At 36.6% G+C, this 23,939-nt stretch overlaps 1 protein-coding gene across 4 annotated transcripts in view; it reads left to right on the top strand.

The window, feature by feature from the left end:
• ATRX (ATRX chromatin remodeler) overlaps window positions 1-23,939 on the top strand; it is a 284,375-nt gene that overhangs the window by 215,447 nt on the left and 44,989 nt on the right. For all 4 annotated transcript variants that reach the window (XM_070366289.1, XM_070366286.1, XM_070366287.1 and 1 more), the window contains 3 exons: window positions 4,426-4,579; window positions 7,494-7,600; window positions 14,614-14,722. In XM_070366289.1, coding sequence (XP_070222390.1) covers window positions 4,426-4,579; window positions 7,494-7,600; window positions 14,614-14,722 — 370 coding nt within the window. The remainder of the gene's footprint in view (window positions 1-4,425; window positions 4,580-7,493; window positions 7,601-14,613; window positions 14,723-23,939) is intronic.

Consider the following 23,939-nt stretch of genomic DNA (forward strand, 5'->3'; position numbering starts at 1 on the left):
ATTGAAAAGCAGAGACATTACTTTGCAAACAAAGGTCCACCTAGTCAAGGCTATGGTTTTTCCTGTGGTCATGTATGGATGTGAGAATTGGACTGTGAAGAAGGCTGAGCGCCGAAGAATTGATGCTTCTGAACTGTGGTGTTGGAGAAGACTCTTGAGAGTCCCTTGGACTGCAAGGAGATCCAACCAGTCCATTCTGAAGGAGATCAGCCCTGGGTGTTCTTTGGAAGGAATGATGCTAAAGCTGAAACTCCAGTACTTTGGCCACCTCATGCGAAGAGTTGACTCATTGGAAAAGACTCTGATGCTGGGAGGGATTGGGGGCAGGAGGAGAAGGGGACGACAGAGGATGAGATGGCTGGATGGCATCACTGACTCGATGGACGTGAGTCTGAGTGAACTCCAGGAGTTGGTGACGGACACAGAGGCCTGACGTGCTGTGATTCATGGGGTTGCAAAGAGTTGGACACGACTAAGCAACTGAACTGAACTGAATTTGCTGTTGATGGGCATAGCTGTGTTCCCTCCCTGTTGTTTGGCCTGAGGCCAAACTGTTGACTCCTGCCTCCACTCACAGGCAAGCCTGGCTCAGTTTCCCACTGGCCTGTAAAGTCAAATTCCCTGGGGGTTCTTGGTCCCTTTGCAAGATCTCCAGGTTGGGAAATCTCTTGTGGGTCGTAGAACTTTGTTAATAGTGGGAGAATTTCTTTGGTATAATTGTTCTGAAGTTTGTGTGTCCTTTGCTCGGAGTTGTATGGTGGGGCTAGTGGCGACCTCCTCCTAGAGGGCTTAGCCACATGCTGCGTGACTCTGGTCTGCTGCATCCAGAGCCCCTGTCCCTACAGCAGGCCACTGTTGACCCGTGCCTACACAGGAGACACTCAAAGGCAGGTCTTACTCAGTCTCTGAGGGACCTCTGGGTCCTGGTGCACTCGAGGTTTTGTTTGAGCCCTTCAAGCATCTCTGGCGTCTGTGGGGTCTGATTCGAAACGTGATTTCACCTCTCCTACCATCTTGTTGGGGCTTCTCCTTTCTGCTTGGATGTGGGGTATCTTTTTTTTGGTGGGGTCCGACATTCTCCTGTCATTGATTGTTCAGCACTGAACTGCAGTTTTGGAGTTCTTGCAGAAAAAGATGAGCACCTATCCTTCTACTCTGCCATCTTGCTATCAGCCAACTGGAAAAGGTCGGTTTTCATTCCAGTCCCAAAGAAAGGCAATGTGAAAGTATGTTCAGACTACTGCACAATTGCCCTCATCTCACACACTAGCAAAGTAATGCTCAAAATTCTCCAAGTGAAGCTTCAACAGTACGTGAACCTAGAACTTCCAGATGTTCAAGCTAGATTTAGAAGAGGCAGAGGAACCAGAGATCAAATTGCCAACATCCACTCGATCATAGAAAAGGTAAAGGAGTTCCAGAAAAACATCTATTTCTGCTTTATTGACTACACCAAAGCCTTTGACTCTGTGGATAAGAACAAACTGTGGAAAATTCTTAAAGAGATGGGAATATTGACCTTACCTGCCTCCTATGAAATCTGTATGCTGGCCAAGAAGCAGCAGTTAGAAACATGGAACAACAGACTGTTTCCAAATTGGGAAAGGAGTACATCAAGGGTGTATATTGTTACCTTGCTTATTTAACTTATATGCAGAATACATCATGCAAAATGCTGTGGATGAAGTACAAGCTGGAATCAAGATTGCCCGCAGAAATATCAATAACCTCAGATGTGCAGATGACGCCACCCTTATGGTAGAAACCAAAGAGGAACTGAAGAGCCTCTTGAAAGTGAAAGAGGAGAGTAGAACAAGGTGGCTTAAAATTCAACATTAAAAAAACGAAGATCATGCCTTCTGGTCCCATCACTTCATGGCAAATAGGGAAACAATGGAAACAGTGACAGACTGTTTTCTTGGGCTCCAAAATTACTGCAGATGGTGACTGCAGCCGTGAAATTAAAAGATGCTTGCTCCTTGGAAGGAAAGCTATGCCAAATGTAGACAGCATGTTAAAAAGCAGAGACATTACTTTGCCAACCAAGGTCTGTCTAGTCAAAGCTATGGTCCTTCCTGTAGTCATTTATGGATATGAGAGTTGGAGCATAAAGAAAGTTGAGTGCTGAAGAATTGATGCTTTTGAACTGTGGTGTTGGAGAAGCCTCTTGAGAGTCCCTTGGACTGCAAGGGGATCAAACCAGTCAATCCTAAAGGAAATCAGCCCTGAATATTCATTGGAAGGACTAATGCTGAACCTGAAGCTCCAATACTTTGGCCACCTGATATGAAGAACTGTATCCCTGGAAAAGTTCCTGATGCTGAGAAAGATTGAAGGTGGGAGAAGGGGATGACAGAGGACAAGATGTTTGGATAGCATCACCAACTTGATGGACATAAGTTTGAGCAAGCTCCAGGAGTTGGTGATGGACAGGATAGCCTGGCATGCTGCAGTCCATGGTGTCACAAAGAGTTGGACATGACTAAGCGAGTGAACTGACTGAATTGAACCCAGGCTACCAACGATTCTCACATATTCCAGCTATATTATAAGTGACATGACAGTAAAAAGTTATAGAATGCCTGAAGAAACAATCAACGTTAGGAAAAGTTAGCAACAAAAATTATTAGTTAACCTGACAAAGTTAACACAAAAATCAAACAGCATGATCAGAATGTCAAGAACCTGAGATAGTAAACAATTTATAAAGTAGGAATGTTTAATGTGATATTTTATAAATCATTAGCATAACTTTATACCAGAAAATTTTAAACTTATATGAGATATATACATTCTAGAAAAATAGAATACCAACTGGTTTAATGCAGTTATTTCATAGTATCCAAAAAATGAAAAAGAAACTAAATGTCTGTGATCAGGAGAACTAAAAAATTACAGTATAGTGATGTAGTAGAATACCATATATGGCAGAATTATTGAATCAGTCTCACTTTGAATGGAAAATGAAAACTATATTCAGTGAAAAAATATATTCAGTATAAAAGTATGTATCTGTTCAGTTCAGTCGCTCAGTTGTGTCTGATTCTTTTCGACCCCATAGTCTGCAGCACGCCAGGCCTCCCTGTCTATCACCAGCTCCAAGAGTTTACTCAAACTCATGTCGGTCAAGTCGGTGATGCCATCTAACCATCTCATCCTCTGTCATCCCCTTCTCTTCCTGCCTTCAATCTTTCCCAGCATCAGGAAAGTATCTTTTCCAGTGAGTCAGTTCTTCACATCAGGTGGCCAAAGTACAACTATACATATATAATTATACATATGTTCCATTTACATGTAGTTTAAAAACATGAAATATAATATACAGTTCGGTGATGTACGTTAGTGAAAATTTAAAAACATACACATAAAAAGTAAATATAAAATTTAGGGTTTTATTTATCTCTCAGAAAGAAGGGTGGGAAATAAGAGAAGAGCTGTATTATGCTTCAACTGCATCAGAAGCAGATTTAACAAGTTTTAAAATTTGACAAAGATGCAATGTGTGAACACTGTTATTCTTTATTATATGTATACTTTTCTGAATATGTAGAATACTTTATAACAATACAAAAATTTAAAGTACTTTGCATTAAATGGCATCTGAGAAGGCACAGAAATATGTTAAACCTGTACATTCTGTATTTGAAACTTAACTGTGTATCTTTCATAGGTATTTTGTTACTTGCTTCTCATACCTTTTTGTAGTCAACGTTTATGGGGAAAATAAGAGCAAAATAATGTTTTCCTCTTTTTTTAAAGAGCAACATGATTTAACATGAGATGATGATGCTGGGAAGAATCTTTGTTTGAGTTTTCCAGAATTCTAGTACAGTGAAAGTTTTCCTGCCCCTAAGATCTTTTCTCTCTTGATCTCTGAGTCAGTCTCTCTTTCCTTCTCTCCCTCTCTCTTTGGGTCTCTCCGTCTTTTTCTCCTGGTCCCTGTCTGTTAGGGTGTGCTTTGGGATTATACTGTCTCAGGGCCTGGGGAACTTAATTTCTTTGGGTCTCTGTCTTTCTGAACCCCTCCCCCCACCCCAAATTCTGTTTCTCATACTTGCACTTTCTCAAGGTCTGTCTCTTGCTTACTCTGTATTTGGAGGCCCTCCCCCATGTCTGTGTGCATATGTGTGTGTTTTTATGTTCCTTTGTATATGTCTGATTCTCTGTCTCTCTATTTCCTTTTCCTGGAGTCCTCTGTGCCTCACCTCCCCCACCTCTTGTCTTTCTCTTGGAGTGTAGAGCTCTTTATTTCCTATGGTTGTCTTTTTTCCTCTCTCTCCCTACCAGTCTCTTTCTTTCTCAGTCTCTCCCTGAGTTGGTTGGTCTATATCTGTTTCTCTTAATCTCTTTCTTAATCCCACTCTGGAGTCTTTCAGTTTCTTCTCTTATTTGCCTACTTATTTATGTTTCATTTATTTTGTTTAGGTAAAGCTACTTCCTCTTCTAATCCAAGCAGTCCAGCTCCAGACTGGTACAAAGATTTTGTTACAGATGCTGATGCTGAGGTTTTAGAGCATTCTGGAAAAATGGTACTTCTCTTTGAAATTCTTCGAATGGCAGAGGAAATTGGGGATAAAGTGTAAGTTCTTTCCTATTTCCTATTTTTATTAAACAAATTTTTGATAACCTTTTTATTGTTTCAACTACTTAAATCTGTTTTGTTTTCTTCCTTTTTAAAGATGTAATTTCTTGGTTAGTGTAGTGACAACTATCTTCCTTCTAAGCCACTATTTCTGAGTGCATAGTCTGGATGTTCCTTCAGTGCCATTTTCCCCTTCTGCCTGTAGAATCTTGAACTTATTTCCTTGAGCCAAGTCTCTACTTGGTATCTGTATTTCATCATTTTCAGAATCATTTTTCAATCCATGCAGTGTGGTTTCTACACTGTTACTTAACTAAGATTTCCCCCTCCAAAGTCACTTTGTTGTTTTTATTGTTTAGTTGCTAAGTTGTGTCTGATTCTTTTGCGCCCCCATAGACTATAACCACCTGGCTCCTCTGTCCATGGGATTTCCCAGGCAAGAATACTGGAGTGCATTGCCATTTCCTTCTCCAGTGGATTGTCCCCACCCAGGGATCTAACCTGCATCTCCTGCATTGGCAGGCGGATTCCTTATTGCTGCGCCACCAGGGAAGCCCCCTAATGTCACCTATTGACCTTCTAATTTCCAAATCTAGTGGATACTTCTCAGACTTTATTTTACCCCTTTTTGACTACTCTCTATAATTTCTCCTTTGTTTTTTGTTCCTGTTTTTTTTTTACTCCTAGCATTTGTGCCCTAATTCCCTTCCCTAGATTCCATCCCCCAGTCTTATCAAAAATGTGCTTTTAAAATTTTGAACCATGCTTATCGTTTAGGCTTTTATAAGGCCCTGTGTTCTGGTCATAAAATATTTTTAAAATATAATGCTTGTAATATAAGAATTTTTTTGTTAAAAACTTTAAGCAGTTTAATATAAGGCTAAAATAAAACAAATCTTCTATCTTAAAAAAATCTAATTTACTTTCTTTAACTTTCCTAGAAAGAGGTAGATTTCTTTTCTATTTTCATACCACCTTTTAATATACTTCTACTCTACTCTTAACACATTCTAATGTATTTATTTTTTTGCTGGATAGTGAGTTGTTTGAATTAATAGTTAATTATAAAAATATTGGTTTTTATTAACCACTGTACATGACACCAAGTAAGTACTCACTGCAAGTTATTTTTGTTATATATTGCCACTTAACACAGAAACAAGTAGTTCAGATAAGGGAGGATATTGGCATGGAATGGAATGGTAGTAGTGGAGATAAAGAGTGTGTTTTGGGGTAGAGAAACAATTCTTGGTAGATTAAATGCAGGACAGTAAGATAGAGTAGTCAAAGATGACTCCCAGGCTTTCCCCCTAAGTGCCTGTGAATTATGTTGTTATTTACCAAAATGAAGAAGACTAAGGGAGAACTAAGTTTATTAGAGGTAGTAAAGAGTTCTGCTGTGATTTTGTTAAGTTTCCAAGGCATATTGTATGTCCATGAGAGATGTCAAGTAGAAAGTAGATATTTGAGCTCCAAGTTCCTGAAGGGTCAGAAGAGACTGATGATTTAGACATGCTTATGCTTTTTTTTTCTATTAACTTTTATAGTTTAAAGTTAATTTTTATTGGATACCGTATAAGAATTTTATGAGTGTATAGGAGATTTTTAGTAGTCTTTTAATTTCCTAACAAGGAATATCTTTTACCATGTTCATCATAGATGCTCTCCTAGTTTCTCCTGAGTAGAATATTTTCCATTTCAGAAGGCTCCCTAGAGTTGAATACTTCAAAGTGTTAGAAAATGTATGCTTATCTTTAGTTTGTACTGTATTCCTATAGCTATTTCCCCCTAGTCTAAAATAGAATATATCTATTGCTTTTTAAAAATACTGTTATAATGATCATTTTTAGTTATTAACCCAAGTGATAAATGTTATCAACATTAAGACATAAAACTGCATTTCTGAAATTGTGATTACCACTATTCTTTGTCCAGTGTTTCATTATGGAAATTTTCAAACATAAAAAGCAGAAAGAATAAATAGAGTGAATACCTACATACCTGTTACCTAGAATCTATACTATATTTTATCATACTTTATTATATACCTATCTATCCCTCTATCCATCTTATTTTCCTGATACTTTTCAAAATAGGTTGCAGACATCACTACTACTGTTTCAATTGTCTCCTCTTCAGATAATGATGGGTTTATCTCTTGTCACTGTAAGCTTTTTCTTCTCAGTTGATTGTTCTATTCTTTGTATGGCTTAATTTCAGTCCTGACAATGGTTTTGAATATGCTTCAATTTTTAGCACTCATCTCAAAATATGGTCACAGTAAACAAAACACTTCAGCTGAGTTTTTATTAACACATAATTATAGTGAGTCTGGCTATTATTTACTTTGGATCCTGTCATTCCATTCTTGTAATCTGATAGAATGGTTTTCCAACATCTAAATAACATTATTGCTTCATGTTCACTTATGGTCAGCTAAGACTTTTTTTTCTTTTAAAGAAAAACTTGTCAAATTAGATTCTTCTGTTCTCTATTTATGCAGCTGAGGCTTAGACAGAAATTTGTTTTTTAGCATATGAATGTCCAGTTTTGCAAGACTATTGTTAAGAAGACTTCTTTCCATTGAGTTGCTTTTGCCTCTTTGTCAAAAACCAGTTAACTGTTGTGTGGCTTTATATCTGGATTATATTCTGTTCCATTGATTTGTGTTGGTTTCTTTGTCAGTGCTGTACTATTTTGATTATACTAGCTTTGTGCTGAAATCATGTATACTTATGCCTCCAACTTTTTTCCTTTCGAAATTGTTTGGCTACTCTATGTGCTTGGCATATCCATATAAACTTTAGAATCAGCTTGTTAATTTCTGCCAAAAAAGTCCTACTGAGGTTTTGATTAGAAATGTGTTGAGTTTGTTACTCTTTTAATCTATGAACACTGATTTGTTTTTCAGCCTTGTTTTCAGCCAGTCTCTCATATCTCTGGACTTGATTGAAGATTTTCTTGAATTGGCTAGTAGGGAAAAGACAGAAGATAAAGATAAGCCTCTTATTTATAAAGGTGAGTTATGTTTACATATCATAATTTTTAAAATGTTCATTCAGACATATAAACATTTTAACAGTAGAAGAAAAAAATTACCTGGACTCACAACCTTAAGATATATATTTTTTTTTTCTGCACTTTCTTTTTGTTCTTATCCCTATAAATATGGTCTTTGTTGCTGCTGTTGTAGCAAATTTTTTTTTGTTTTTTTAAACAGTGTTGTTGAGATATACTTCACATAACATGCAATTTACCTACTTAAGGTATACAGTTCAATGGTTTTTAGTATATTTTCAGAGTTGTGCAGCTATCACCATAGTCAGTTTTTGAACATATTGATTACCAAAGAAACACTGTTCCCTTTAGCTATCACTCTGCTAACCTCCTTTCTGCCACTTTACCCTTAAGCAATCACTAATTTACTTTCTCTTTATATAGATTGATATTGACTTATTCTGGACCTTTCATGTAAATAGAGTCATATAATATCTGGTCTTTCGTGACTTCTTTTGCATAGCATGTTTTTAAGGTTCATCCAAGTTGTAGCAAGTGTCACTGCTTTATTCCTTTTTTGACCTACTAATATTCTGTTTTATGGTTAATACCCACATTTTGATTATCCATTCATTAATTCATAGATATTTGAGTTGTTTTCTCTTTTTGGCTATTGTGAATAGTACAGCTATGAATGTTTGTATACAAGTTTTTATTTCTTTAAAAATCTGTTTTTACTTGTTTGGGATATATTGGATAGTTACGAATGGAACTGTTGTGTCATATGCAGTTCTAAGTTTAACGTATTGAAGATTAACCAAACTGTTTTCTATACTGGCTGCACTCAAGAAGCATTGTACAAGGGTTCTCACTTCTCCACATCTTTATCAACATTTATTTTCTGTTGCTGAATTATGGCCATCCTAGTGGCTGTGAAATGGTATCTCATTGTGATTTTGATTTGTATTTCTCTAGTGACTAATGAGGAGAAGGAAATGGCAACCCACTCCAGTGTTCTTGCCTGGAGAATCCCAGGGATGGTAGAGCCTGGTGGGCTGCCGTCTGTGGGGTCACACGGAGTCGGACACGACTGAAGTGACTTAGTAGTGACTAATGATTTTGACCATTGTTTCATGGCCATTTGTATTTCTTCTTTGGGAAAATTATTATTTGGGTCCTTTGCTCATTTGAAAGACTTTTTTTTTTTTAAATTTTAAAAATATTCTGTTTAGGAGGCCATTTTCAGATATATGCTTTGTAAATACTTTCTCTCATTCTTTGGGTTGTCTTTTCACTTTCTAGGTAGTATTTCATTTTTATGAAGTCTAATTTACATTTTTTTCTTTTGTTACTTATGCTTTTAGTGTCATATTTAAGAAACCATTGCCAAATCCAAGTTCATGAATATTTACTCCTATGCTTCCTTCAAAAAATTATATAGTTTTAGCTCTTTTGGTTAGGTCTTTGATGCATTAATTGGTTAGGATTTTGATGCATTAATTTTTATATATGCTATGAAGTTAAAAATCCAACTTCAGTCTTTTGCTGTGGCTATCCAGTTGTCAAACACTATTTACTGAGAAGACTGTTCCTTCTCCATTCATCGTTTCTGGGCACCCTTGTTGAAAATTAGTTGACCAAAGAGACAGATTTATTTTTTGACTCCCCAAGTTTTGTTCCATTTATCTATATGTCTGTCCTCATGCCAGTAGTAGCACACTGTTCTGATTACATTTGCTTTCAAAGAAAGCTTTGAAAGTGTGATTCCTCCTACATTGTTTCTCTTCAACATTTTTTTTTTGTGTGTGTGTGGCTATTCTGGATCCCTTGCAATTCCATATGAATTTTAGAATTAGCTTGTAAAGTTTACAAAGACGTCAGCTTGAATTCTGTTAGAAATTGCATTGAACTTTTAAGTTCTTTTTAGCAAGTATTGCCTTCTTAACAATATTAAGTCTTCTGATCTATGAACATGGGATGTTTTAACATTTACTTAAGTCTTGAATTTCTTTCACCAGTGTTTTATAGTTTTCAGTGTATGCATTTTGCATTTCTTATGTTAAATTTATTTTATTCTTTTTGATAATATTATGAGTGGAATTGTGTCCTTATTTTCAGTTTTGAATTTTCATTGCAAATGTAAGTTTTGCATATTAAATCATTTATTAGTTCTAGTAGTTTTTTGTGGATTTTAAAGGATTTTCCTTATGCAAGATCATGTCATCTGCAAATAATGATTTACTTCTTCCTTTCCAATATAGATTACGTTTATTTCTTTTTCTTGACTATTTCCCTCATTAGAACTTCTAGTACAGTGTTGAATTAATGTGACATAACCAGACATCCTTTTCTTGTTCCTAATCTTAGAGGGAAAGCATCTGATCTTTCACCATTCTGTATAATGTTATTTATATTTTTTAGTAGATAGCATTTATGATGTTGAGGAAATTCTCTTCTATTTCCAGTTTTTTGAGTGTGTTTTTCTTATCATGAATGTGTATTGAATATTGTTAGGTGATTTCTTTGTGTCTATTGAGATGATCATGTGGAATTTTTTTTTATTAATTTGTTAATTTAAAATTTTCCCCCAGGAATAATTTATTCTTATATACCTTAAGATGTGGAGCTTCCCACTTGGCTCAGTGGTCAAAGAATCCACCTGCAAATGCAGGAGATGTGGATTGGGGAGATCCCCTGGAGGAGGAAGTGGCAACCCACTCCAGTATTCTTGCCTGGAAAATCCCAAGGACAGGAGCCAGGCAGGCTCCAGTCCATGGGGTTGCAAGGAATAGGACACCACTGAGTGACTAAGCATGCATACACCTTAAGATATATCCTAAGACCTTTAAACTTTTAATGTTATTTAAAAATTAAACAACTAAGGATTTCCCTGCCAATGCAGGGGACATGGATTTGATTCCTGGTCCTGGAAGATTCCACATGTGGTGGAGCAACTAAGCCCATGCGCCATAACTACTGAGCCTGCACTCTAGAGCCCTCTAGCTGTGACTACCGAGCCTGTGTGCCACAACTACTGAAGCCTATATGCCTTTGAACCTGTGCTCCACAACAAGAGAAGCCCCCACAATGAGAAGCCTGCATGCTGCAGTGAAGTGTAGCTGCAACTATAGAAAGCCCACACAAAAGCAACAAAGACCCAGCGCAGCCAAAAATAAAAAAACACATCCTATTTGTGGGAATCATTAATACAGCTAGATCATTTATTCTAGAAATCCTTAATATTTGAATCTTGTAGGATATTACAGTCCTTAGAACATAAAATTTGACTTGATGAGACATACTTTGTTCTTTTGTTTTAGTCTAAATTCTCAAAGGAATGGATGTGTTAATTTTTTTAATGGAAATACAGTTGGTTTATAACACTGTATTAATTTCAGGTTGGGTCTCTGGTTTGGCAAGATCCCCTGGAGAAGGAAATGGCGGCCCACTCCAGTATTCTTGCCTGGAGAATTCCGTGGACAGAGGAGCCTTGTAGGCTACAGCCCATTGGTTCACAAAGAGTCAGAAACACCTGAGCGACTAACACTTAAACTTCTATACAGCATAGTGATTCAGTAGTTTTGCAGATTATACGCCACTAAAAGTTTTATAAAATAATGACTGTTATTCCCTGTGTTATACAATATACCCTTTTTAAAAAATCTATTTTATACATAGTAGTTGGTATCTTTTAATCCCTTACCTCTCTCTTACCCCTCTCCTCTGCCTCTCCCCCTTGGTAACCACTAGTTCGTTTTCTGTATCTCTGAGTCTGTTTCTGTTTTGTTATATACCTTTGTATGGGTAATTTTTTGTATTTTACATGTTAGTGATACAGCATCTGTCTTTTCTCTATCTGAATTATCTCACTAAGTAGACTATTTCCTAGGTTCATCCATATTGCTGAAAATGGAAGAATCTCACTCTTTTTTTTTTATTGCTGAGTAATATTCATGTGTCTGTGTTTGAGTGTATACCACAAATTTTTAATCATTTGTCTGTTGATGGACTTTTGAGTTACTCCCATATCTTGACTACTCCTGTGTACATTGGGGTGCATGTATGTGTTTGAATTAGTGTTTTCAGACTTTTTGGATATATACCCAGGAGTGGAATTATGGGATGTTACTGCTGCTGCTGCTAAGTCGTTTCAGTCATGTCCAACTCTGTGTGACCCCAGAGACGGCAGCCTACTAGACTCCCCTGTCCCTGGGATTCTCCAGTCAAGAACACTGGAGTGGGTTGCCATTGCCTTCTCCATGCTGGATGTTATGGTAGTTCTATTTTTAGTTTTTTTGAGAAACTTCCATACTATTTTCCATAGTGGCTGAACCAATTTACATTCCCACCAACAGGGTAAAAGGGTTTCCTTTTCTCCACATATTCGCCAACATTTGTTATTTGTAGATTTTTTGATGATAGCCATTCTGGCAAGTGGGAAAGGATATTATGGTTTCATTTGCATTTCTTTGATAATTAGTCAATTATTAAATTAAAAGATGCTTGCTCCTTGAAGAAAAGCTATGACAAACCTAGACAGCGTATTAAAAAGCAGAGACATTATTTTGCCTACAAAGGTCTGTCTAGTCAAAGCTATATGGTTTTCCCAGTGGTCATGTATGGATGTGAGAGTTGGATCATAAAGAAAACTGAGTGCTGAAGATCTGTTGCTTTTGAACTGTGGTGTTGGAGAAGCCTCTTGAGAGTCCTTTGGACTATAAGGAGATCAAACCAGTCAATCCTAAAGGTAATCAGTCCTGAATATTCATTGGAAGGACTGATGCTGAAGCTGAAGCTCCAATACTTTGGCCACCTGATGAGAAGAACTGACTAATTGGAAAAGACCCTGATGCTCGGAAAGATTGAGGGCAGCAGGAGAAGGGGACGACAGAGGATAAAATGGTTGGGTGGCATCACTGAATTGATGGACATGAGTTTGAGCAAGCTCCGGGAGTTGGTGATGGACAGGGGAGCCTGGTGTGCTGTGTAGTCCATGGAGTCCCAAAACATCAGACATTACTGAGCAACTGAACTGAATAATTAGTGATGTCAAACATCTTTTAATGTCCCCATCAGCTCATATGGTTGCACTCATCTCCCATGATAGTAAGGTCATGATTAAAATCTTGCATGCTAGGCATGAACCAAGAACTTCCAGGCGTCCAAGCTAGGTTTAGAAAAGGCAGAGGTACCAGACATCAAATTGCCAACATTTGCTGGATCATAGAGAAAGCAAGGAAATTCCAGAAAAACATCTACCTCTCTTTTATCAACTACACTAAAGCCTTTGACTGTGTGAGTCATTACAAACTGTGGAAAACTCTTAAAGAGATGGGAATACCAGACCACCTTACCTGTCTCCTGAGAAACCTGTATGCAGGTCAAGAAGCAACAGTTAGAACCCTCTATGGAACAACTGATTGGTTCAGGATTGAGAAAGGAGTGTTGACAGGGCTGTCTGTTTGTCACCCTGTTTATTTAACCTATACACTGAGCTTATCATGAAGAATGCCAGGCTAGATGAAGCACAAGCTGGAATCAAGATAGGCAGGAGAAACAATAACAACCTCAGATATACACATGATACCACTCTAATAGTAGAAGCAAAGAGAAACTAAAGAACCTGTTGATGAGGGTGAAGGATGAGAGTCAAAAACCTGATTTAAAACTAAATATTAAAAAAACTAAGATGATGGCAATCAGCCCCATTATTTTGTGGCAAATAGAAGGGAAAAGGTGGAAGCAATGACAGATTTCATCTTCTTGGGCTTTAAAATCACTGCAGATGGTGACTGCAGCCATAAAATCAGAAGATGATTGCTTCTTGGCAGGAAAGCTATGACAAACCTAGACAGTGTGTTGAAAAGCAGAGACATTGCTCTGCTGACAAAGGCCCATATAATCAAGGCTATGGTCTTCCCAGAGGTCACATAAGGTTGTGAAACATGAACTCTGAAGAAGGCAAAGGGCCAAATAATTGATGCCTTCAAATTGTGGTGCTAGAGAAGACTCTTGAGAGTCCATTGGACAGCAAGGAGATCAAACCAGTCAATCTTAAAGGAAATCAACCCTGAATACTCATTGGAATGATTGATGCTGATGCTGAAGCTCCAGTATTTTGGTCAACTGATGCAAATAGCTGAATCATTGAAAAAGTCCCTGATACTGGGAAAGATTTAGAGCAGAAGAAGAGGGCATCAGAGGATGAGATGGCTGGATGGCACCACCGTTTCAAAGGACGTGACCTTGGGCAATCTTCCAGACATGGTGAGGGACAGGGAGGCCTTGGCATGCTACAGTCCCTGGAGTCATAATGAATTGGACATGACTGGGTGACTGAACAACAACAATGCCCTCTTTGGAAAAAATATCTGTTCAGGTCTCCCCATTTTCTGATAGTACTGTTTGTTGATATTTAGCTGTATGAACTGTTTGTGTATTTTGGATATTAACTCCTTGTTGGTCATATCGTTTGTGAATATTATCTCCCATTCCGTGGATTTTCTTTGCATTTTGTTAGTGGTTTCCTTTGCAGTGCAAGAGCTTTTAAGTGTAATTAGGTCCCATTGATTTATTTTTGCTTTTATTTCACCTTAGTAGATCATAGAATGTTTTTTAGCGTATAAATAAGTATTCAGTCATTATTTGTTCAGTGAATGAATAAATGCATTCAGTGTCTTTGGTTTTTATCTGTTTAGTATCAACTTGTTAATAACAAAGGGGGAAACCTTGTCATTTTTAGATTTAATTAAAAAGAATTTTCATACAGCTTAATTATATTCTTTTGAAAGTTTTTTAGGATTCTAATCAAGGATGAAATTTACATGTAGGTGAAATAGTTTTGAGAGTACTTTTGCTATTCAATATGTGTTAGAAGGAAATCTCTGGTAAATTGCACTAGTAATACAATGTTATCTCTTGTCTTGCTCTGCAAATAGAGTATATATAAATAGCTCTTAAATGGCAAGCAAAAAAGGTAAATCTTTTACTACTAGGATTATATGTATATATCTTTTTTCTTGTTGAATTTTCAGGTGAAGGGAAGTGGCTCAGAAACATTGACTATTACCGTTTAGATGGCTCTACAACTGCTCAGTCAAGGAAAAAGTGGGCTGAAGAATTTAATGATGAAACTAATGTGAGGTAAGAAGCATTTTCTGAATGTATAATTTTTTAAAAATCATTCTAAATCTGCAGATAATAAAATTTACTCTTTTATTGTCTACTACTATAATTTTTGACAAATACAAGATAAAGTCCAGATATAAAATGCTTTCATCATCCTTTAGGAAATTCACTCATGGGATCATGCAGTTTGTAGCTTTTTGAATCTTACTTTTTTCACTTAGCAAAATGCATTTGAGATTCATCCTCATTACTGCATGTCAATAGTTAGTTCCTTTTTATTGTTGAGTTGTATTTCATTATAGTATTTCATTGTGTGGGTATAAGGTTTGTTACCATAGTTTTCATTGTTTGAATGTGTTCATTATATGGATGAGTGGTTTGTTTAATCACTTCTGTTTGAGAGACCTTGGAGTTGCTTCCAGGTTTTGAAATTAAAATTGAAGCTGTTTTAAAGATTCATGTGTAAGTTTTGTGTGACCATAGATATTTGTCCAAGTGAAATGAAAATCTAGGAGTGCAGTTGCTGGGCTACATGGTAAATTTATGTTTAACTTTGTAGGAAACTGCCAAACAGTTTTCCAAAGTAATTGTATAGTTTTGCATTCCCACCAGCAGTGTATGAGAGTTCTAGTTGTTCTACCTCCTTGGTATTATAGTTAAAAATAAAAATTTACCCATTCTAATAGGTGTGTAATGGAACCTTACATGGTTTTAATTTGCATTTCCCTAATGATATTTGATGAGAAGCATCTTTCATGTGTTTATCATCTTTGGAGACACAGGTGTTAAAGTTAAGGTATTCTTGATCTCTTTATTGTAGAAACTTGAATAATATACTTCAAACCACTGTAGGTAGAAGTTGTGTCATATATGTGTTACTGATGTTGCTTTTAACGGTTAGCAATTAATATACTTGAACTGAATTTGTAAGAGAAAAATTTATGTGTATGTGTACGTATAAATATTTGCACACACACATGTGTGTGTATGAAAAAATTGCCTTTAAGAAAGTAATGAAGAGTTGGGGTTAGCTTTTTCTTAACTTTTTGTTTTGTATTGGAGTATAGCCAATTAACAGGGCTTCCCTAGTGGCTCATGTGGTATAGAATCTGCCTGCAGTGTGGGAGATCCAGGTTCAGTCCCTGCTTTGGGAAGATCTCCTGGAGAAGGGAATGGCAACCCACTCCAGTATTCTTGCCTAGAGAATTCCACGGACAGAGAAGCCTGGTAAGCTATAGTTTATGAGATCTCAAAGAGTTGGACACGACTGAGCAACTAACACTCACACATAGCCGATTAACAGTGTTTCAAGTGGACAACAAAGGGCCTGATGAGATTAGTTGAATGAAAAGATGGCTGAGATATGCCTTAGTAAATGTTCTAAAGTTTGAGAGGTAGTATATTGTGTGTAAAACATGTTTTAATTTTAGCAGAGTCCTAAACTACGTGTGTGCGTGCTAAGTTGCTTCAGTCGTGTCTGACTCTTTGTGACCCTATGGGCTGTAGCTTGCCAGGCTCCTCTGTCCATGGGATTCTCCATGCAAGAATACTAGAGTGAGTTGCCATGACCTCCTCCAGGGTATCTTTCCAATCCAGGGATTGAACCTGCCACTCCTACATTGCAGGCAGATTCATTGCAGGTAGCACATTGAGCTACCAGGGAAGCCCGTTGTGAACTACACCTAGGGTTATAACTAGGGAAATTCCAGTTAGACCATAGGAAAGAATATATTTTTATTAGGTATTTAAAATCTGTAGAGTCTGGAAAGCTTACAAAGGGATTGAGTACAGTAAAGTTATTTTTTAATGGTTATATAACTATATAAAGATAAGTACATTTTTGTATTCTGTTTGCCATGTTTTAAAAAGTTATCATTTGTGCATGAGTGTGAAGAAAGAATTCTGAGTAATCCTACTCTTGTCAAATTTAATCTGAACCTTTGACTTGTTCAGTTTCCCAAATTTGTAAATGTCATAATAGCGTATGATTTGTCATGTAAGAGTTATATTTGATAGCTAGTGATGAAAGTGAAAGTGGAGAGTGAAAAAGTTGGCTTAAAGCTCAACATTCAGAAAACGAAGATCATGGCATCCAGTCCCACCACTTCATGGGAAATAGATGGGGAAACAGTGGAAACAGTGTCAGACTTTATTTTTCTGGGCTCCAAAATCACTGCAGATGGTGACTGCAGCCATGAAATTAAAAGACGCTTACTCCTTGGAAGGAAAGTTATGACCAACCTAGATAGCATATTCAAAGGCAGAGACATTACTTTGCCAATAAAGGTCCGTCTAGTCAAAGCTATGGTTTTTCCTGTGGTCATGTATGGATGTGAGAGTTGGACTGTGAAGAAAGCTGAGCACCGAAGAATTGATGCTTTTGAACTGTGGTGTTGGAGAAGACTCTTGCGAGTCCCTTGGACTGCAAGGAGATCCAGCCAGTCCATTCTGAAGGAGATCAGCCCTGGGATATCTTTGGAAGGAATGATGCTAAAGCTGAAACTCCAGTACTTTGGCCACCTCATGCGAAGAGTTGACTCATTGGAAAAGACTCTGATGCTGGGAGGGATTGGGGGCAGGAGGAGAAGGGGACGACAGAGGATGAAATGGCTGGATGGCATCACTGACTCGATGGACGTGAGTCTGAGTGAACTCCAGGAGTTGGTGATGGACAGGGAGGCCTGGCGTGCTGCGATTCATGGGGTCGCAAAGAGTCACACATGACTGAGCAACTGAACTGAACTGAAGGAAACAATGTTGAAATACGGTTGTGAGCAGTCACCTTGGCTTATTCACTAGCAAATTAAACCCCTTAAACATCTGCCAGAAAGTGTCTCTTATTCAGATTCTTCATGTATGTGCGTGTGTTTACACACACACATACATAACACACACACAAACACCCCATGGATTTCAGGAGTTACTCTTGAGTAGCTAAATCTGTCTGGATTAAATTTGCAAATGTGAAAGATTATGTCTGTTTTTCTATCTATCCATCTTCTGTTTTCTCATGACTTGTTAATTTTCAGAAAATAAATATAATTTTGTTTATTGTTAAGCCATTAGACACTTTAAGCTTTAAAATAGTAACATAATGCCTTGTATGGCCAGGAAGTACTTTTAACAGTCTCAGGGTCTTTGGTTAGCTTGATACTGTTTTTTTAAACTTATTTATTTTATTTATATTTATTTATATGTTTATTTATTTATACTATTTAGAGTCAAAGGTACTTACAAAGATAGAGAGGTACTGTGACCTGTTTCTCCTAATGGTTACATCTTGTAGTTGTGGTTCAATCACTCAGTCATGTCCAACCCTTTGCTACCCCCATGGACTGCAGCATGCCAGGCTTCTCTATCCTTCACTGTCTCCCAGAGTTTGATCAGATTCATATCCTCTGAGTCAATGATGCCATCCAACCATATCATCCTCTGTTGCCCCCTTCTCCTTTTGCCTTCAGTCTTTCCCAGCATCAGGGTCTTTTCCAATGAGTTGGCTCTTCTCTACTATTGAGCTCATCTGTTGAGTTTTTTGTTGTTGTTGTTACTGTATTTTTCATTTTCTGAGATTTCCATTTTGTTCTTCTGTTTGAGTTGTGGTATAATTCTTAATTCTCCACCTGATTTCTTCTGATACTAATCCAGTAGCAGGAGAGTGGGTTTTTCGTACAACCACTTGGTGGGAATGGATATCCTAGTTCCCTACATGGTCTTCACTGACATTGCTGGATTGGTGAGAGGACTTTGTTAACTCAAACTTATCTGACACTATTTTGGCTATGCCTTGTTGCAATTAGGTGAGGATGGAAGTCTGGGCTTCCCTCTCAGCCTTTAGTGACAAGGGTGAAGGTACCCCACATTTTGTCTGTACTGTTTGACTGGTGTCGAATGATTGTTGTTGTAAAGTTTTCTGTCTTGCTGGTCTGGCCCTTGTTTGGTCCTTTTGCTAGAGAGCAGGCTTTCTGTGGAGATTTTGATAGCACCCACTGGTGTTTCCAGATTGCTCAGTTCTTTAGCACTCAGTCTGGGATATACAAGGCAAAAAGAAAGCCTGTGGAAGTTACTGCTATATTATGTGTTAGGTCTCAAGCCCCTGTGCTTCCTTCTCACTTTTAAGAAACTTCTTGTTTGTATTATATAGAGTATTCAGGCATTTTTGCTGTATTTATGGTGGGAAATAGGACTTCCCAGGTGGTATAGTGGTGAAGAATCTGCCTGCCAATGCAGGAGACGCAAGAGACACAGGTTTGTTCCCTGGGTTAGGAAGATCTGGAGTAGGAAATGGCAACCCACTCTAGTATTCTTGCTTGAAGAATCCCATGAACAGAGGAGCCTGGCAGGCTACATTCCATAGGGATTGCAAAGTTAGACACGACTGAGCAACTGAGTGTGCGTGCATGTGTGTGTGCACACGGTGAGGAATAGGGAACAGCATGTCTATTTTATCTTTCCAGAATTAGAAGTCCAAAAATTACACTTTTTCAAGAATTTTATCTTTTAGTGAACATATAGATTGCTTATGTTGTGTGTATGTCTAGAAGTGGGATTGCTAGGTAATGTGTATGTGCATATTCAGCTTTAGCTTATACTCCCAAAACATTTTTCCCAAATGGTTGTACCAATTTACACTCCAGCTGGTAGAGTATGTGTTTCATTTTGTTATCTGTCCTAATCATAGCTTGATGTCAGTTTTTTATTAACCCATTGTCATAGATATATAGTAGTAGTAAGACTTCATAATCTTTTAAAAAGTATTTATTTATTTGGCTGCATCAGATCTTAATTGTGGCATACAGTATCTTTTTTGTGTCATGCAGGATCTTTCATTGCATGGCACAAACTCAGTAGTTCTAGCTTGCGGGTTTAGTTGCCCTGCAGCATGTGGGATCTTAGTTAACGGATGAGGGATTGAACTCGCGTACCCTGCATTGCAAGGTAGATTCTTAACTGCTGGACCGCTAGGGAAGTCCCAAGGCTTCATAATCTTGATCTGTATTTTCCTGATAATTAGTTCCAAGTAGTTTATAGGTTTAAATATTGAAACTAAAGCATAAAGGTTTTAACTGGCAATAGCACATTTTCCTGATTTTGTAGTAAGAATTTTTTTGTAAATAGGACACACAAAGTACTGACCATAAAAGGAAAAATTGATAAATTGAGCATGATTAAAATTAAGAACTTTTATTCATCGAAGGCATTTCATGCTAAAATGAAAAGGCAAAGCATAAGCTGGGAGAAGCTATTTTCAATAAAAGGATTCAAAAAGGACTCTTATCCAGAATATGTAAAGAATTCTTAGAAATCAGGATACTAAACCAGACAACCTCATTGTTAGATGAGCAAAAAGCCTGGAAAAGACTTTACAAAAGATAATATCCAAATGACCAATACACATAGAAAAATGTGATCATTTTTATTAATCATCAGAGAAATACAAGTTAAACACATTTTTGTCAAAGATGCAAAAAAATGTTTCAATGAAGGGAGGATAAGCTTTTCAGTAAATGGTGTTGAAACAATGGGGTATTCATAAGATGAAAACAAACCTTGAATTAAGCCTAACCCCCATTCAAAAATCAAGTCAAAATGGATCCTAAATCTAAGTGTAAAAATTATACGTAAGAGAACATAGAAGAAAGTCTTCAGGAACTAAGATTAAGCAAAGATGTCCTAACTGTGACACCAAAAGCATATAAGCCATTAAATAAAAAATCAATAATTGAACAACCAAAATTAAAAACTTTTGTCTGTGAGAGACTATGTGAAGAAGAAGAAAAGACAAGTCACCAACTTACAGGAAATATTTGAAACTACATATCTAACAAAGAACTCATATGTAGAGTATGTGAAGAATTATCTAAATGTAACAGTAAGAGAAGTTGTTTTTTCAGTTAGAAAATTAGTCAAGGACTTAAACTTATGCTTCACTGAAGAGGATCTGTACCTGGCAAAAGAAAAGTAAAAAACACAAGAAAAAGATGTTCAGCATGGCTCGCTAACAGGGAAATGTAAATTAAAATCACAAGATATCATTTCATATCTATCAAAGTAACTAAAAATAAAAAAATAGTAATACTGCCAAATGCTGGTGAGGTTGCAGAGAAACTGGATTTCTCCTGCAGTGCTGGTGAGAAAATGAAATGGCACAACCACTCTTCCTGAAAAATAGGTATTTTTTTTTAAAACTAAACCATCAAATATTTACTTGCAGTCACAGTCTTGGAAATTTATGCCAGAGAAGTGAAAACTTTCTATGTGAAAATTTTCACATAGAAACCTATACACATCTTTATTTGTGATAACCAAAAACTGGAAACACCCCAAATGTCCTTTAACATGTGACTAGATAAACAAATTGTGATATGTCCATATAACGAAATACTGCTCAGCAGTAAAAAGAAATGAACTGTTGGTAATGATCCAGACAACAACTTGGATGGATCTTGAGGGTATTACGCTGAGTGAAAAATGCCAGTCTCAAAAAGTTACATATTATATGATTCCATTCATATGGTATTCTTGATGTGAGAAAATTATAGTGATAAAGAGCCCATTAGTGGTTGCCAGGGATTAGGGTTAAGGGGATAGTGTAAATACTAAGGGATAACATATGGGAGGTTTTTTGTGGTGATGGAACAGTTCTGATTCCTGCTTGTGGTAATGGTTATATGATTCTGCATATGTGATAAAATTTCATGGAGCTATACACCAAGCAATAAAAATACATATAAAAACCAGTGAAATCCAAATAAACTCTGTGATTGAGTTCATAGTATTGTACCAGTACCCATGCCAGTTTCCTGTTTTTGACAACATATTGTAGCTATGTAAGATGTTGCCATTTGGAAAAGCTGGATGAACCAGTACACAGGAACTCTTTGTACCACTTTTGCAAATTCTTATGAACCGTAACTATTTTTTAAAGGTTATACTTTATTAAAAGACAATACCATGAGTTATCTAAGATCTGAAACATTGGAATTCTCATACTCTCCTGGCAGGAATGTAAATTGGAATAACCACTTTGGAGAACTATTTGTTCAGCTTTAATAGTGCCATATATACACCGTGTGATCCAGCAGTTCTACTCTTAGGTATATACCTAAAAGAAATGCTTGCAGGTTTTTAACCAAAAACATACAAAAGTGGTTTATAGCAATACCATCCAAATATGGTTCATATTTTAATTGTGTCTTAGTGTGTACCTTAATACTAAGAAAATCTAAAAATATCCTGGTTAAGTTTAATTTAGTATGGGCTTACATATTCCAGACTGAATAATATTAAAGGTTAAATAGTTGTAAAATAATTCTTGATACTGGTTCAGTCACTTGAATCTCTGTTTCTTTATTTTTCTTTTGAGGTCAAAATTACATGTTTGCTTCCCACTTGTATGCCTTTAAAAACCAAAATATGTCACTGACTACATCTTTATCATATAAATAAGTACCTCTGTTATTGCAAACTAGACTGTATTACAATTGTTTATATGTGTTTTTAAATTTTTTGTAGTTAGTGGTCTCCTTTAGTGCAGTTACCAGATTTTTTTTTTCATCTTTTGTATTTCCAGAGTAGTTCAGCACTTGGAATTGATAGCAGTTTGATAAACATGCTTATTTAACCCATTCAACTCTTCATTAGTGGATAGATTACCAAAGAGTTTTGAAGTTCTCTCCTCGGTTTTCTCTTGTCTTATGTGTATGTTTTTTTAACCCGCATAGTCAATACTGTTCTATATGCTTGATCCTTCAGCTGGTGTGGAATAGATCTAAGTAACTGAAGTAATTTTGGAGCAGCATTTGCCCATAAACTTTTAAGTATATCTACTAATTAAAGAAAGCACAGTTCATTCTCTGTAATAAGTTCCATATCCTGCTTTTCCCCCCCACATAATGTAATATTGTAGTTTTTTTTTTTTCTTTCTTTCTTTTGGGCCACACCACATGGCATGCAGGAATTTTAGTTCCCCAGCCAGGGATCCAACCCATACCCCCTGCAGTGGAAGCATGGAGTCTTAACCACTGGACAAGTCCCTATGTTGTAGATTTTTATGGTAATGTACCATGTTGAATAGCCAGAGTGTAAGTTAGTCTTCTGTGTCATACACGTTTTTTCCCCCAAACTTATGCCCTTGTAAATAACACTGTGATGAACATATATTCTTGCATTTCTGGTAATTTCTATAGTTTATATTCCTAGACATGTGATAGCTCCAAGATGATACAAAACATGACTAGTACTGTAATTCATCTTGTACCAGAATTTTTCTTAATTATAAGCTTGTTCTTATTAGTTAAATTTTGAGCTTCTTTGCATTCTGGTTTATAATACTATACCTATAATAGGTATGGAATTTTAGTTACTAATTTTCTGTCATGAAATTGTAGGAAGTAAGGCTTGGTGTATAATGGCATTTTGTGGAGATTGTTGACAGCTCATTATATTCAAGAGGTTTTCTCAACTGTCAACAGTAAACAAATTGTATAGTCATCTAGTGAAATATTATGCAGCTATCAGGGCTGATGTTTACTAAGAAATTATAGAAAATGCTCATAATATAAACTGTATATGCAGATACTATATTATCTTGGCTGAATAAGACAAAAATGTATACACCTGGAAAAAGAAACCTATAGGAAGTATACTGTGCTTTGAATGGAGGTTGTTTCTATGGAGTAGAACCAATAATTTTTTTTTCTTTAAACTTGTTTATATATTTTTAAAATGTTATCTATGATCTTTTAAAATTAGATTTCTATTTATTTATATCAAATTAATATATTTACATATATAAAAATTAGTCTGTTGACCAACCTCTTCCTACTCATGACCTCCACACTCTGCAGATAACAGTTTCAACTCTTAGCAGTTCTTCTGGTTAACATCAGTAAAGCCATAAAATCTTATTTCATGTACTCTTTTATTCTATTTACATATAGCATTTCTACAATTTAAGGTGACAATTTACTCACAGGTATATACATACTTTTCCACATTCATTTTCTCAATACCCTTTTTCTTGGTATTTGCCTAAATTAGTTTGGAGTGTTTGCTTAGTTGTGACTATGTAAATATTCACAGTTAAGCCATATCTGTTCATTTTTGTTGAAGTTACGGTTTGTTTTTACCATTTGCTTAGTTTTCTTTGACTATTGCTAATTCATTCCCAAATTCCCTACAGAAATATAAATTCTTTTGTTCCAGTATAGCAGGTAATCTATCAATTTTGTTT

The sequence above is a fragment of the Bos mutus genome, chromosome X, assembly GCF_027580195.1.
Source record: "Bos mutus isolate GX-2022 chromosome X, NWIPB_WYAK_1.1, whole genome shotgun sequence".
NCBI classification, from domain to species: domain Eukaryota; kingdom Metazoa; phylum Chordata; class Mammalia; order Artiodactyla; family Bovidae; genus Bos; species Bos mutus.